The following is a 16,922-nucleotide window of genomic DNA, read 5'->3' as shown; positions in this document are numbered from 1 at the left end:
CACGTGTTCTCACTAGAACTCATGAGGATTAGATTAAAATCATGAAATGCACAATTTTTTTTTATTTTCAAAACAATGAGCGTGTGTAAGATTTATCTTTAAAAATGTTTTACCACGATATGCAAATGCAAGTTCTCTTATTTAACTAGTTTTTAACAATTAGAATAGAACATAAAATTAAACCTATAAAACTAAGTCTTATCTTATTCTTTGCTCTCTTGGATTGGTTTTGTCATAAGCAATGTTATAATCTGCACAAACAAAAACTTTTCTCAAGTTTTGTTTTAAGTATTTAACATGTAGTGTGCTTTTATTTATTGTTTTCATATTTTTTTTTTTATTTTAATAAAATTAAATAGGGAGAATATACCTAAGGAAATTGATTGGATGTGACATATTCTCAAATCAAATCTAACACAACATAAAATTTCACTACAGTATGCTGGGCTTGAATTGAAATAAGTTATAAAAGAAAATGATTAAAATATCCTTATTTCAATATGTTGTAGCGAAACGAGTAATATAAGATAATTAACTTGTAAAATAAAGCTTTTAACAAGTAAAATATCCTTATTAAATCTTCTCTCATTCTTTCACATTTTTTTATTTAATGGAAAAACACATTCATTGGCTTACATAGTTTTCTTGGATTTTGCATTTAAATCTTATAGCTTTTTGTCCCCCGTTTTTTCAATGACCAAAGGAACAAATGTCACCCAAACTTGCTGAAACTATAGAGATTGAAAAAAATTGAAAAAACTATAAAGATTAAAAAAAAAATTCAATAAAATTATAAGAATTGATGATTGTATTTTTCTTTATTTAATTTTAGTTTCAACAAATTTAGAATATATTTTTATTATTGTTATTATTTTTAATTTTTTATTTCAAATAAAAAGTATGATAGTTACAATATATTAAATAAATTAATAACCGGCTTGACCCTGGTTACATCATTACCTCTTAAATCAGTCTTTTAATCAATTCAATAACCAATTTTTTGAATAGCTTGCTTTACAGTAATTACTCTATCTTGTGGTCCTAAATCATATGCCTACTTGTATCGTTTTTGTCGGTCATTCTCTCTCTCTCTCTCTTTTTTTTTTTTCCGGTAGTATTTGCTGAATCTGCCCCAAATCCACTCACATGAAATATCCAAAAGATATTTGGGGCCCAAAGCCGGATCCCATATCTCTACAAGAAAAAGATGCCTGGCCTTCTCCCTCTGTATAATTCCTCTTGTTTTTGTCTCTATCATCATCGACACATTAGTTTAGCTTCAGAAAGGAGCTCCTCCAGCAATGAAGTTTTCACTCCTTCCCATCATTGCTTTTTACATGGTGAGCTTCGACTTCCTTTCTTGTTTTCACTTTTTCTTTTTTTATATTTTTCCTAGTGAATGAGTATTTAATTTACATTTTATATATGAAATTGCAGGTTGTGCTGGATGCTGCGCATGAAACCTTATTACCTTCTGAACTTTATTGGAAGTCCATGCTTCCCACTACTCCCATGCCTAAATCCATCAGAGATCTTCTCCATCCAACTGTTTAGTATTTTTAACGTTTGTAGGCACCTTGTTCATGCAAATTTTGAAACTCATATGACAAACACAGTATGCTTCTTTTCAGCCATGAATGAAAAACCTGACCTGACCACCAATTAAACTGGCAAATTGGCACTCAGGTAACTACAGCTTAAGGACTTCATTGATTTATTTATCTCTAATATTACCTCTGTTGCTTTTTTTTTTATATATTGAATCAAACTGTTAGAGCTTATATTAAAGGGAGTACGGATTGCTTATATTAAAGCCATACAAGATATGTATGAGGGGGTAAAAACTAATATAAGAACGCCTAGTGGTCAAACAAAGGATTTTCCTATAAAGATTGGACTACATTAGGGATCATCTCTGAGTCCTTATTTGTTCAACTTGATTTTAAATGTTTTGACTGAACATATTCAAGAGGAAATCCCGAAATGTATGCTCTTCGTGGATGATATAGTTTTTATAGCAGAGACAAGAGAAGAGGTTAATTGCAAACTTGAGTTATGGAGGAGGACATTGGAGTCGAAAGGTTTTCGTCTGAGTAGAAGTAAGACGGAATATTTATATTGTAAATTTGGTAAAGGACTATTCGACAATAATTTGGAAGTGAAATTGGGAGATCAAATTATACCTCAAGTGGAAAAGTTTAGATATTTGGGAGCCATTATTCAAAATGATGACGAAATCAGTGGAGATATTTTACATAGAATTCAAGCTGGGTGGTTTAATTAGAGAAAAGCTAAAGGAGTTATTTGTGACCGTAAGGTGCCTAATAAACTTAAAGGAAAGTTTTATCGCACTGCTATCAGACCGACAATATTATATAGTAGTGAATGCTGGGCTTTAACGGGACAGCAAGAGCATAAAGTTAGAGTAGCAGAGATGAGAATGTTACGATAGATGTGCGGACATACACGTAAAGATAAAATTCGAAATGAGCACGTACGCGAAAAAGTGAGGGTGGCACCTATTGAGGAAAAAATGGTAGAAAATCGGTTGAGATGGTTTGGGCATGTACAAAGAAGACCAAGGGAGGCACCAGTAAGAAGAGTGGAACATATAACTTTGAGTCCGATTAAGAGAGGTAGAGGAAGGCCTAAAAGAACACTCTTGGAAGTTGTTGAACGCGATCTCTTAATTAATAATATTTCTAAAAGCTTGATAAATAATAGAGCACAATGGCGTCTTGCAATCCATGTAGCCGACCCCACCTAGTGGGATAAAGGCTTGTTGTTGTTGTTGTTGTTGTTGAATCAAACTGTTGTTATCATGCCATGTAAAATACTCATTGAATGAGTGAATTTGTGCAACTTATTGAATCCAAATCCATTTTGATTTAAGTGCTGATAGTTAATGCTGGCAATAAAGTCAGGTTATGGCACTACCGTCCACGGCAGGACTGAATACAGACTAGAAGATATATGGTGCGTCAACTATTGTTATAAGAACAATGGGAACAAACTACACGATAACGACAACATAGCTCTCTTCTTCTTAGAGAAGGACTTGAAGGCTGGTCACAGAATGAACTTGTTCTTCACGCAAACCTCCAATCAAGCATCTTTCCTGCCTCGAGAAGTCATGAAATTCATTCCCTTTACTTCAAGCAAAGTACGTAGTGTTAGAATCATTCTACCATGTCTGTGAACATTGATATTCAGAAACTAAGAGAGGAAAAATAGATAATTTATGTATCTGTAATTCTTTACTAATAGATGGCTGAGATATTGAACAAATTCGCTGTGAAGCCCGGGACAGTAAAAGCTGAGGTTATGCATAATACAATTAAACTTTGTGAGGAGTCAGGGATTAAAGGAGAGGATAAGTATTGTGCCACTTCATTGGAATCCATGGTTGATTTTATCGCTTCCAAGCGTGGAAGACACGTGGAAGCTTTGTCTACAGAAGTGGTGAAGGAAACGAAAAAGCAAGAGTACACAATAACGCATGGAGTGAAGAAGGTGGGAGCAGAGACGAAAGCAGCAGTGTGCCACAAGCTTAATTATGTGTATTCTGTGTTTTACTGTCACAAAATAGAGAACACAGTCACCTATATGGTGTCGTTGAAGGGGGCTGATGGAAGCAGAATGAAAGCTGTAAGTATGTCATAGAGACACGTCACAGTGGAATCCAAAACATTTGGCCTTCCAAATGTTAAAAGTGAAACCAGGGAGTGTTCCTATATGCCACTTCATTTTTCAAGACACCATTGTGTGGGTTGAAACATAAATTAGGTGAATTCACATATTAGGTGAATTTCACTACTCACTCACTCTTCTTCTTGACTTGTTGTGACTGGTGAGTAAATGAGAGAGAGAGAGAGTGCGCGCGCGTTTGTAGATGATATATCTTGTTTGTGTGTTATTTAAATAAGCTTTCTATCAGTTATTTTCTTTTAGTACTGGCCATCACAATAAAAGAGCAAAAACAACATGCACTTTTGCCTTGGGCATGCAATTTCAATCTTCTCTGTAGGCACAAATTTGATTCTCTAGAATGCATTTAAATTATAATAGAAGTAAAAGAGACGTTTTGTGCAAAACAAAAAGTGAATCTCACATAAGAGAATGCATTTATAAATTATACAACTTAGCCACACATAAAAATGATGGCTCAACATATCTTACAGTAGTGGAGAAATTAATAGAAAAATTTGCCAAAGATCTACCATAAACAACTAAATATTCAAACCCATAAAGTTAAGGGTTAAGTTCAATTGATCACTCTAAAAAGGGTGGCATAATGTCAGCCTTAAGTATTAACATTGATGGAATGTTACTGCTTCGTTAATAGATTGTCATTTTGACAATTAGTGAATGGGAAAATTACATTTAAGACTCCAAAAGTTACAAATAAGATTTTTAAAAATAATGAAAATTAAAAATATTATAATTTTAATCAAAATACAAGTTTAATCACTAATATAAATGAGTGACGTTCTACCCTCATTTAGTATAACATCTTAAATTTCCAATCACTAGATAATAAATTAATTATAGGTAATTTTGAGGCATAGGAAGGAAATTTTTATGCGCATAAAATTATTGGATATTTATTAAGGACTAGAAATTTAGAAAATAGATAAATATAGGATTTAATTCCTAATAAAAATAATAATAATAATTAATAAAAATGACATATACATAAATACATACATACATACATATGTATAGTGGGTAAATAATTAAATAATTGTATATATTTAGAATAGGGGAAAGGGACAAAAATACCTACAAAATCATCGGCCAGGAGTATCCAATAACTTAAAATATGAAAAAAGACAATAATATTCATAATGTTACCTAGATTGGTGCAAGAGTTACCAATCCATTAAATTTCTCAAACGTTGACCATTTAGCTGACACTTAAATAAATGTTGACCAATTTTTTCATTGGTGTGGACTAAAATAAGGGCAAAAATACTAACAAAATTATCAGTTAGGGGCATCCAGTAGCTTAAAGTGAGTAAAAGGGTAAAAATACCCATAATGTCATTTTAGTAGGTGCAACAGTGATCAATCTATCAGATCTCTCAAACGTTGATGGTTTAGCTGACACCTAAGCAAAAATTGATCATTTTTTCATTAATGTGAACCATAAAATATTCCCAAGTAGAATTCTGTAGAAGCTGTTTGGTCATTGCATGATGATAAGTCTCTAGTTGAGGCTCTATTTTGAGGGTAGGAAAATTTCATTTTGACTTTTGACCTGATAACAAGTTAAATCATTGCTTCTTTAAAATTTTGTATCATTAAAGCTTCTTCTTCATGATCCAAAGAGATAAAGGAAGTTCGCTGCAACTCAATTTTCTTTCCAATCATCAATTTCTCTTGCTTTCAAATGCATTTTATGATCTTTCATCCATGTCAAATTTCACTCCTTAAGTGGTGGAAGGTGAATTTAACTACCTTGCCTCTTTTCTCTCATCTTGTGGCAACGAATCCATGTTTCACTTTTATGTATACAACACTTGGACTTCAATGAATCAAAAATTTACACAAGAAAAGTTGTAACTAGTTGTTCCATTCTAGTCATTGCCAGAAAAAGTAGTTATTGCTTAAACTAAAGTAATATGTAATATTTATTTTTTTAATTTTAAACAAGGGATATTTTAATTATTTCATAAAAAATCATTAATGTCTAAAAGGTTCCTAGAGGCTTGAGAATAATCATGACATTTTATGAGATTTCATTGTCACTTGCATAGTTCAAAGAGTTAAAGTCCATTTCCTCTTGTACTTTCTTTGGAAGAACATTAGGCACCTGTACTAGCAAGTGGAGGCATTTTTTCCCCTAAACCATTTTCCATAAGACCAAAAATCTGCCTCCATTAATGGATCATTAATAGGGGAATTTTTGCTCTTTTAAAAATAGTTTAGGTGTAATAACCCAAGAATTAAAAAAATTAAAAATTAAAAATATAAGTTGGTGTTTTAATTGTAGATATATTAATTTTTAGACAAATGTAACAAGAGGAGAAGTTGATCTAGTGGTAGCTATACAAATACTTTTCTAATGGGTTCCAAGTTTGAATTTGGCTAACACCAAGGAGAGTTTTATTATTTTTTTACTTTTTGAAAATACAAAATTGCCCTCCTCATCATCTGATAATTAAAAAAAATCTTCCTCCTCTTCGTTCATTTTTTCTCCAGAAAACTTGAGAGAGAGAGAGAGAGATAGAAGCTCAGATCTGATCAATCAATCATTCTTCCTCTACACCTTTACCTCTTCCTCTCCATTCATAGCGTCTGCCACAGCTCTGTCCACTACTAATTTGTTAAGTTGTGGTTTTTGTTTTCTTCTTCCTTTTCTATACCTTCACTGTCTTCTCTTCCATTTTAGCTATCCTTAGGGCCGGTGTGAATGACCACCATAGCTTTATCTTCCACCATTAATAGGTGCTAGAGTTTGTTCATCGTCGTTGTGCATTTGCCAAGATCCCTCTATTCTCCCCCACTCCAGCTCATGTTTAATGTGAATACTGAGCTTCTAGTCTACTGTCGTTGTTGCTGGAGGTTGAGGATGGTCAAAAAATTTTAATCTTGCAACCCCTCTATTTTTGCATCATTGTAGATGCCGCTGTTGGTGTGTGAGTTCTTCTTCTTCATTTTCAATCAGCTTTCTTCTCTAACTCTTCTTTATTGTTGCTGATTCATGTTTGAAGTTTTGCACCCTTCATTTTGCTAACTTCGTGTATAGGTATTCTAATGGTTGAAATTATAAAATTTTTAGTGTGTGTTGTTACTGCTATCTAAAAAAATACATGGATGTATACGAAGAGGAAGCTTGATTTTTAAATTGAAATTTGTGGTTATATAAGGAAGGAGTTGATAGTATGGAATTGAGCTTGTAATTGAAAATGATTGAATTAGTGATATTGTAAGATTTTAGGGAAGCTAAAATATAGGAGGAAAATGCTAATATTAGCTTGATAGTTTATGCTCATATAGTGTTTGATAAAATTCCTAGTAAGAGAGTTGGCTTGATTTTGAATTTTTGAAATTTAATTGGTCTTTGTGATAAGTATGCAAGCACAGAAATTATGGATCTATGAATTAACTTCAGATTGCAAAAGAATTTAATTATTAATTTATATGTAACCATTAAAATTCTTAGGAATTGTAAGGTTATTAGTAAATTGTTGGATGTTTTGAATTGAATGGGTAGAAATAAGGCACCTAAGGTGTTTGGTGCAAAGCTTAAGAGAAAATTTTTCCTTAAATAAGTGGATTGTTTTGATAGAAGCAAATTGGAGAAGATTAGTGATATGAATGATAAAACTTAAACTAACTTTAAAACATGAATTTTGGTTCTGCAATTTAAATGATAATGGTTGATTGAAATTGTATTAAGAGTAGAAGGCTTTATAAATTAAAGAAAATTTATTAAATTTTATTTACTCATGTCTTTATAGGGTATGTGGAAGAAGAAAATCCTGATAGAAATTGAAAAAAGAATATTTTGAGAATTTGAGACTTCAATGAGTAAGTCAATAGCATTCCATTTAATTATTTATTAATAATATTTTATTAAAATATTTTATTTGTATGAATTATGTTAGTTTTAGAAATTTTGGAACAATGATGAAGGATAATTATATTATGATATGTGCATTTCTTTTTCCTTAAGAAACATATCTCTAATATTGATGAAAGCACCTTTGTTTATTAAATTTTGAAATTTTTTGGTTACGCAATTAATGCAAGTTTGTACATTTACTATGATCTATCAATTTGGCAAGTTTTATATATTTGAAACAATTCATGTGAGTTTGATATTGAGAATGAAAATTTGATTTCAAAAATAAGTATTTCAATCACATCTTTGAAACGTGATTTTTAAGAGGACTCTATCCAAAACACTGCTACTAATGACAATTCCATTAGCCCATGGCGCGCCGTGGTTAATAATTAGTTAGTTTGTTTCATGAATTTTTTTCCTCATGTTTGTCATTCGTGGGCTTCGTACCCGTATTTGGTTTTCGTGGCCTTGAGCTGTGTTTGGTTAACCCTTGTAGATTGTGTGTGCATGTTTGTTTCGTAGCTCAGGCTGCGTTTGGTTACTTATTCTCATAGACTGTGTGTCCACTTTTTTTTATGACATAGCCGTGTTTGGTTATTTTGACCATGTATCCACATTTGTTATTTGTCCTGTTAAGTTCTTAAATTTTAAATTTTTATTAACTTGGGTTTCTAAAATTTCATTGCTTTTAGTTAGTAAATGCATTACTTTGATTTACATATGAGTAATTTGTTTTCTTCAAGCATGATAGAATAAAGCAATTTCAGTTCACTCTCAATTTATGGTTATGTTTATGATTTATAGATTTGTTAAGTTTATCTTATTGGGGATGCTATTCACTAGAAAATATTTTAATCTCAGATTCACTAGTTGACACTAGATCTCTTGTCGATCATTAAGGGATTTACAACTAAGCTGGGCAATATTTATCTTTGGAAGTTCCTTTTCTTTTGATGTAAAAATTAAATGATGTATTTTATTTTGAGATTATATTTTAGGTGCTCCACGTTAACTATAGACAGAATCTTGATTTTATTTTTTTAATGTTGACTATCTATTATTAGGGAATGTAGTTCTAAACTATTGATTACATATAGTAATATTTTCTGTTATGGAGATTTTGAGAGATGCAATCTATAAGGGAGGATTTATTAAAATTTTTATAAAAACATTGAAACTTTCATTATAGCAAATACTAATAAGAATGTCGTAATTTCATATATAAACCTAATTATGTTTTGAAAATTGAAAAAAATTCTCAATTTAAGGCTTAAGGGATGTGTGATACAATTCACATCCCTTACTAGTCATCCTCTATTTTTGGAGCGTGACATTAGAAAAAAAAAATTGCCTCCTTGTTTGTATAGGAGATGCCCAACGCTCCTCAAAAAAAAGTACAAAGATAAAAATGCACTTTAACCCTATATATGAAGTATAAAATCTCTCTCACTCTCTCTATGTATGTATGTATGTATGCATCTATGCTTTTTCAGTCATGTTGGCCTTTAGATATATATGTATAGTAAAAAAATATCCATTTTTGTGTTTTTTTAACCTTTTTTTGGGTATTGTTGTAAATAGATTAAAGTCAGTCCATACCCTAAATTATTCGTCGCTGCTAACATATCTTGACGGTTCAATTAAACTCAAAGAATTAGTGGCCACAAAAGTTTCTTGATACAATTAAGTTCTTTCTTTACAGGACCTTTCATCATAAAATCAATAGCTACATTACATATCTGTGAAATTGTATTACAGCATAAAGTAGCTAGGACTAAAAATAGGCTTAATATTTTAGTATAATTTCCATTTGTGTCATGGAAGTCTTGAAGGATATATTTCCTTATTGCATTTTTATAGTCAATACCAATTGCACGATCATAATCTCATGAACTAAAGGCTCTTTTTTTTCATTACTTCTATGATCCATGCAAACAACTTTCTCATTCTTTTTCCATTCACTTGTAAATGTAGAAGTAAGAGTTGAAATATAAAAAGATAATGACACCAAGAAAAAAGACCACAAATGCTCCTCCAAAACTCCATAAGAAAACTTCTCGGAAGTCATCTTCTTCGGAATGAAATGGATGGATGTGTCTCCCTACTAGTTTATCAATGGATGAACAATTATGCTGCAGAGGTGGGCCACAAAGAAAAGGGTTACCTTCATAACAAGTTGGATCAAAAGTTGAAAATTGGTTTTTCCAGTCAGGCACCCTACCGGATAGATTATTGTGAGCCACAGAAAAGGCAGACAATGAGTACAACTGTGTTAGTTGGGGAGGAATATGTCCCATTAATTTGTTGTATGAAAGGTCTAAACTTTCTATTTGATTAAGGTCAGAAAACGTTTCAGGAATAGACCCGGTCAAATAGTTGTTTGACAAATTTAAGGCATGGACAGTGTTCAAGTATCCAATTTGTAACGGGATTTCACCTGTCAATTGATTATCTGAGAGATCTAGGCCTGACATTAACTCCAACACATTTCCCTCATAAGATTCATACCTGCTTTTTGACATGAAGTTCACTTCTTGTTCCTCATACCATGTAAAATTCCTTATGCTTTCTCTTTGGTCAAGCTCACCACTTGTATAATTAAAGACGAATATTGGGCCTTTTGTAGTCCAAGGAACAAAATATTTTCCTATGGTGGTCCCACTCATTGCATCCGTCCTTCTAAATGTGATGTTATCCAAACAATATGGTATACCTCCAGAAAGCTTGTTTTGTGATAGATCCAATATGCTTATGTTCTTAAGGTTACACACATCTAAAGGAATGGAACCTTCAAGCTCGTTTCCCTTTAGGAGGAGGACCCTTAAGTTTGACATTGACTTTAACCACCTCGGAATTTGACTAGAAAATCTATTCATTGTCAAATCCAAAGTTAACAGCGAGGGAGATTTGGCTAAAACAAAAGGTACGGGTCCCAAAAAATAATTGCCCCGTAGATGTAAGTACCTCAGTGATGGCATATTTAGACAGCTTGGCAAAGTGCCATTGAATCTATTTTGTGAAAGGTCTAGGTATTTCAGCTCAACTAAATTGCAAAAACTTTCTGGTATTGGACCTGCTAAAGAATTTTGGGACAAAATGAGCAAACCCAAATGCTTAAAGTTTCCAATCCAGCTAGGCATTTCACCATATAATTGGTTGGCACTTAAATCCAACATTCTTAATTCGGAACTATTAATAATTCCATTTGGTACTTTTCCTTTAAATCTGTTGTTGCTTAGATCAACGGACAACAAATGCGTGAAATTTGAACCTATTGGTAAACATGGACCGGTTAAATTGTTGTTTGACAACTTTAGAAACCTCAAGTCATTGATACCCTTACCAAATTCTTGGGGAAAATATCCGGACAAATTGTTATTGGACAAGTCTAGCGAGTTCAATTGCCTCATGTCACCAAGTGAAGCTGGAAATCCACCCTGTAATGAACTCGAAGACATGTTCAAAGAAAGCAAGTTGGGGAAAACTGTGCCAACATGAGGAGGAATTTCATCATTAATAGGGTTAGCAGAAACTTCAAAATGTTGCATATCAAGTAATCTTGAGGTGTGGTTGAGCTCAAAAGGACCAGTCAAGAAGTTGTAATTGAAACTCAGAGAATTTAATTTGGTGTTGTTTGTAAAAAGCCAGTGTGGGAAGCTTCCTGAAATATTTAAACGGGAAAGTTCTAGAACTCTCAAGTCATATTGATGATGAAGAAAAGAGGGTATAGTTCTGTGATTGCTTGCTTCATTCATAGTGCATTTGACAATCCTGAAAATCTTTAATTGGAAAGATGGGAGAAATTGGGGATTTTCAGTTTCAAGCTTGAGATTGGGGTTATTAGAACATGAGATCGAGAAGAGTTGAAGGTTTGAGTGGTTGGCAAACAGAGAAAACGATGCTGTGCCAGTGAAAGAGTTTTCCTCCAAAGAGATGAATCTGAGTGACTTTAGAGAATGAAAGAGTGAGGAAGGGAAGCTTCCTTCAAAACCATTGTATTGAAGATCAATTGTACGAAGAGAAGTCAAATTACTGAGGCACGAAGGAAGGAGTCCCTTAAACTTATTGCGGCCAAGAGACAACATTTTCAGATTCTTCAGATTGCATAAGCCTCCTGCAACATATATATATATATTTTTAATTCATTTACTCTATATACGAGTCTTTAATTAATGGTTTTCAAACAAATAAAAAACAACACTTAAGCGATAGCTTAACTTTGATATTAAGTAATCGGCCTTTTTAAGATTGTATGGATTAACTAATTTAGGTGCAAATTCAACTTAATAAATGCATTCAGATTAATATTTAAGTTACAAAAACCTCGACTGCAAGCCTGAAAGTGAGTGATGTATGAACTAATTAATCAGATACATTTAAATCCCAGAAAATGTAACTCCAAGGTATAAATAAATGAAGACTGCATAGAGTTACTCAGGGCTAATTTAGATGGTAAAGATGGAGTATGGTAAGATGCTTGTAAAGATGTAAGGCGAAATTTTTATTTTGATGCATGTATTGATCTCAAATTTGGGAAAATTATAAATAATTATGAGAAATTTATTTACAAATAAATTTACGAATTTTTAAAAATACACTAAGATCTTAAGGGACTTGATTGTAATTAATTTATCATATAAAATGACACCAATGCCCTTGAACTCCCCCATTATTAGACTGGTGCTGACTGGAGTTAACCGATCATTGGCCATCATTGACCGGTCAATAGACTTGTATTTTTCAACCAATTTTAAATTTAAAAGTTGATTTGAAAAACATGGCTGGATAAATTCTCTCTCAGTTTAATCTAATCTTAGCGGTGGTATACTCGCATAATAAATGAATTTTACTGAAAATGCTATAAATATAATACCTTGCTGTGGCAATGAGCCTGAAAGGCTATTGTTATAAAGTGACAAGATCCGCAAAGAGGTTAGAAATGTAAGAGATGTATGAGATTCTGAAAGACCAGCCTCTGAGGAATTCAAAGACAATTTCGAAGTCTTCAAATTGCGGGAATGAGAAACATTATCTGTCAAATATGAAATGGAAATATTCAAAAAGAATCATACAATAATAAAGAAGTAAACAAATGCATGTGTAAGTTTTATGTATTTTTCTTTTCTTTCTTCCATGCCATATATTCCTTTTCCATTACATTCCCTTGTTTAAAGTCTATTCTTTCCTTTTGGCCAAACAAACGAAAAAAAAACGTCTATTCTTTCCGTACCGCTGGTGCTGCTATTACTTATTTTGTATATAGATGTCAAAATTTTTTAATCAAGTTAATTGCTAAATGATTTACTAATCTTTATTTTTTTTTCCTCCAGTCATGTTTCCATCATATATGTTAAGTGAAAACGTCATCTTTTTCAACTTTCCATATTCTCAACGATTTCTAAAACCAAACTTCAATTGATTTTTCAAAAAACAAGAACCAATATTGAGGAAGTAACAAAAAAACGGCATCTAAAATAAGTTCGAAAATTAAAATTAAGCACCAAAGAACGGCATTTCCGTGAGCTTATTATCTTCCAGATACAAAGTTTGCAAGTTGTCCAGTTTAAGTTCGCCAAATAACCCTGATCCAACAACACAAAAATATCATCAGTTAATCGTAATGTTATAGTAGGTAAAAAATTTCATAAAAAAAATTCATATAATTAATATCATCGTCATCCAATAGGTGTAGCATGAAGTCACAGGTTGAACCCTAAAAGCATTACTTTGAAGTTACCTTTTGCCCCTTTTATTTCATTATATATCAAAACTGGTGAGATTTGGGATAAGCTATGTCTCATGAACTATTTAGACGCTTAAAAATAGCAGTGTTTGCGTGACACTTTTTGCGTCTGTGTTATAAATATGTACGTGAGTCATAAAATCATAATCATAAGCCATAAAATTGCCCCAGAGGAGAGAAGAGAGAGACCTGACAAGTAATTTCCAGACAAGTCCAATACTTGAAGGTGGTGAAAAGGGAGAAAATAAGAAGCATTCAATGACCAGTTGATGTCTTCAAACTCTTGAGCTCTTACATAGTCCAGAAGAAGGCTTGTCACTCTCTGAGTGGAGTTGTCACAGCTGATTCCCTCCCAGCTACAACAATCAGAACTGGTAAGGTTTTTCCAAGAAGGGAGAGACGAGCTGTTTGGATGATTGAAGGCTTCTTTCAGTTTGAGAAGAGCTTCTCTCTCTTCTACCAAACACGCCTTACTTCCATCATTAAACCCTAATATTATGATAACAGCCACCACCCACCACACTTGTTCTCTCACTGAAAATCCCATTCTTAAGTATACTTTCTTACTTTTCTTCAATCTCTCGCAGTTTCTTCAACTGTGTACTCTCAAATCTTTATAGGCCGTGAGAATAAAGGTAGCCCCCTAATGAGTCAAACAAGATGGTCCCCATACGAAATGGTCCAACAATTTAGCAATAATTGAAGTTGAAATGGTCGCCTCTAGCATTTATATATTAAGTTTCGCAAATCTAAGTCATTTATAATTTTTTTTTTCAATTGTTCATAGGTATTTTGCTATTAGAAATAATTATATTTAAGACACAATATTGTACATTAATGTGAGCATTTCTTCTAATAAAGATTTAAACTTTAATTCGTTACGTTGTGAGGGACTAACCCTTTTATTATATTCTTAACTCTCATTGGCTGAGTCCTTCATAATTTGATAATTGGTGTTTCAACATTTTTGTTTTACTTACAAAATTTCTACGTGTTAAATGTAAGCCACAAATCTTTTAACTATAAAGGGTTAAGATATTATTAAATCACACATAATAATTTTTTTTAATTACTTGCTGTCGCTGTCACACCGACTTGATGATTGATTAGCCAATCAGAGATTGTCAAAGTGTTTTGTTCAAATGGTATTTTGGTCTTTCATATATGGATAAAAAATGACACAAGTCTCTTAACATTTAATTATTTGCGGTGTTCACCATGATGATCATAACCGTGTCCAAATTTAAATTTAAATCTTTTCTAATTTTATTTCATATTTATTAAAATAAAAATGTATAAAAGTTATACAAAATTATAACAAATTTTCTTTAATCACTATTCATTACCAACTTGGACAGTTTAGATTTTATTTGGATAGTCTAATATAATATTAATTTTTTATAATAATTTTTATAAATTAACTATCCAGATTTATTTTGAATTGTTAAGATTTAAAATTTTTAATTTTTAATTTTTTTAAAAATATTTTTAGAAAGTACTAGGTAAGAGATTATCTTTATTTTTAATATTATATTTTTCAAAATAAAAATTTAAAAAATTATAAATATTAAATATTAAATATAAATTATCCAGAATATATCTAGGTAGTCAATTTTATTAAAAATATAAAAAAATTAATATTAAATTAAATTTATATTATTCAAATTGGTGACAAATAGATTTATTAAAAATTTGATCATTTTTAAAATTCATATTTTAATAAATATAAAATTAAAAAAAATTAAGTCTTGACATTCCAAATATCAGCCCAACCAATTCCTCTAGAATGTACTATGGCCGATCGCGAACCAAGTCTGGGTCCCTTATCTCACGACAGTAGTTTATTACCATTATATCCGCCAGCTTTATATATTTACTGTCAGCTCCTTATTTGTTATCATTACAGTTTCTCCAATAATGAAGTTTTCACTTCCGGCCATCGTTGTTTTTCTCATAGCGATCGTGAGCTCCAACATGCTTTCCTTTCGTCACTTTTTCCCCCTTACTTTTACAAACGAAACTAATGCGAATGAATATTTATATATTTTATACATGAAGTTCCAGGTTTCAGTGGTGACAACGCATGCAGCCTTACCTCCAGCACTTTATTGGAAATCCAAGCTTCCCACTACTCCCATTCCTAAATCTATCACAAATCTCCTCCGCCTATCTGGTCAGTAGTATTGTACTGTTCATTGGCACCTTTCTACGAATTTTGATATTCCCATGACGAATAGTTTGTTTCTTCTCACAGTTAAACCAAACGCCTTTTGGTCCCCCACCGCTCCACCATTTACTTGTTTTCAAGTTATTTACTGCTGTAGGGAGTTCAAACTCCAAGATAACCCCAACACAGTTCTCTTCTTCTTGGAAAAGGACTTGAAGACCAATCACAAAATGAACTTGCTTTTCACTTATACTTCCAACCAAGCATCCTTCCTCCCTCGTGAAGTTGTGAGATCCATTCCCTTTTCTTCAAGACAGGTAGTGCCTGATTCCCTTTTCCCAGTGCTTGAGAAACACTAATATTACCCTTTTTTTAAGGTGTAATGATTCTTTACTTACAGATGGCTGAGATATTGAACAAATTTGCTGTGAAGCCTAAGTCAGCAAAAGCTGAGGTTATGAAGAATACAATTAAACATTGTGAGGAGTCAGGGATTAAAGGAGAGGAGAAGTATTGTGCCACGTCATTGGAATCCATGGTTGATTTTATCACTTTGAAGCTTGGGAAAGACGTGGAAGCTTTGTCTACCGAAGTGATGAAGGATACAAAGCAGCAAGAATACACAATAATGCAGGGGGTGAAGAAGGTGGGAGATGCCAAAGTGGTGGTGTGCCACAAGCTAAAGTATGTGTATGCTTTGTTTAACTGTCACAAAATTGAGAACACAGTCGCCTATACGGTGTCGTTGAAGGGGGCTGATGGGAGCAGGGTGAAAGCTGTTAGTGTATGTCACAGAGACACATCACGGTGGAACCCACAACATTTGGCCTTTCAAGTGCTAAAAGTGAAACCAGGGGGTGTTCCCATATGCCACTTCCTTTATCAAAGCACCATTGCCTGGGTTCCCAAACAAAACTAATCATGAATTTCATTCCTGGATCGAGGAGCTGAAATATATGTGATTTTTTTTTTCAAGTCTTTATTATCTTTGCTTTGCTTCCTTTGCTATGTTGTTTTTTGGTTCTGGTTTGTGTTGTTTTAGTGACTTGTACTCATGACTTCGGTTTTTCTTTGTTCACCAAAACATCTGTGGTAATACATACATACATACATATATATACTTAGCTGATTACTTAATTGAACTTGGCCGAGCACAAACCTAATGTGACTACATAGGTTCAAGAGGTATATTACGATCTTACAAGCAAATCAACTTAGCATGCAACTAAATAAACAATGATAAGCAAAGACAGAGAGATGCAGAGATATAGAAACCATTGTTTATCATACAAAGCCATCCAAAAACAAAATAAAAGATATATAGAAAGATGAAGGGAAAGGAAAGAGGAAACTATGCGTTTTAAGGAAAGCATTCTGAGTTACCATAGGAGTTACAGTATTGACATCAAAGTGTTGTGGCAGCCGAGAGACATTACGAT

General features: G+C 32.6%; 2 protein-coding genes and 1 pseudogene across 4 annotated transcripts; 2 read left to right on the top strand and 1 right to left on the bottom strand.

The window, feature by feature from the left end:
* Window positions 1-2,844: 2,844 nt before the first annotated feature.
* On the top strand, window positions 2,845-3,950 carry LOC129317854 (BURP domain protein RD22-like; annotated as a pseudogene).
* Window positions 3,951-9,459: 5,509 nt separating this feature from the next.
* On the bottom strand, window positions 9,460-13,895 carry LOC129317852 (receptor-like protein 15). Its single transcript, XM_054962252.1, has 4 exons — window positions 13,506-13,895; window positions 13,075-13,155; window positions 12,447-12,605; window positions 9,460-11,687 (listed from the first exon to the last, which is right to left on the bottom strand). Exons 1-4 carry the CDS (start codon window positions 13,861-13,863, stop codon window positions 9,532-9,534), a joined length of 2,754 nt encoding a protein of 917 aa, XP_054818227.1. The 5' UTR covers window positions 13,864-13,895; the 3' UTR covers window positions 9,460-9,531.
* A 1,229-nt stretch (window positions 13,896-15,124) lies between these two features.
* Window positions 15,125-16,620, top strand: LOC129317853 (BURP domain protein RD22-like). 3 transcript variants are annotated; one of them, XM_054962254.1, is made up of 4 exons: window positions 15,125-15,278; window positions 15,375-15,489; window positions 15,571-15,800; window positions 15,884-16,620. In XM_054962254.1, the coding sequence occupies exons 1-4, from the start codon at window positions 15,234-15,236 to the stop codon at window positions 16,400-16,402; spliced, it is 909 nt and encodes a 302-aa protein (XP_054818229.1). In that variant the 5' UTR covers window positions 15,125-15,233; the 3' UTR covers window positions 16,403-16,620. The 3 variants fall into 3 exon arrangements, with proteins under 3 accessions (XP_054818229.1, XP_054818230.1, XP_054818228.1); XM_054962255.1 differs by having other exon boundaries at window positions 15,219-15,278; window positions 15,381-15,489; XM_054962253.1 differs by lacking the exon at window positions 15,125-15,278 and having other exon boundaries at window positions 15,288-15,489.
* The last annotated feature ends 302 nt before the right edge of the window (window positions 16,621-16,922 follow it).

Source organism: Prosopis cineraria, unplaced genomic scaffold (assembly GCF_029017545.1).
Source record: "Prosopis cineraria cultivar Desert tree isolate PC_DT_omini unplaced genomic scaffold, ASM2901754v1 PC8, whole genome shotgun sequence".
Classification (NCBI taxonomy): domain Eukaryota; kingdom Viridiplantae; phylum Streptophyta; class Magnoliopsida; order Fabales; family Fabaceae; genus Prosopis; species Prosopis cineraria.
The sequence above is the reverse complement of the archived record's forward strand: the minus strand, read 5'-3'. Positions and strand labels throughout refer to the sequence as shown.

Coding starts and splice junctions, on each gene's coding strand:
- LOC129317852 (XM_054962252.1), bottom strand. CDS start 13,863: ATGGGATTTTCAGTGAGAGAACAAGTGTGGTGGGTGGTGGCTGTTATC. Junction 12,606..13,074: donor CACGGAAATGCCGTTCTTTG/GTGCTTAATTTT, acceptor CATATTTGACAG/ATAATGTTTCTCATTCCCGC. Junction 11,688..12,446: donor AGGCTCATTGCCACAGCAAG/GTATTATATTTA, acceptor TATATGTTGCAG/GAGGCTTATGCAATCTGAAG.
- LOC129317853 (XM_054962253.1), top strand. CDS start 15,291: ATGCTTTCCTTTCGTCACTTTTTCCCCCTTACTTTTACAAACGAAACT. Junction 15,490..15,570: donor AAATCTCCTCCGCCTATCTG/GTCAGTAGTATT, acceptor TTCTTCTCACAG/TTAAACCAAACGCCTTTTGG. Junction 15,801..15,883: donor TTCCCTTTTCTTCAAGACAG/GTAGTGCCTGAT, acceptor CTTTACTTACAG/ATGGCTGAGATATTGAACAA.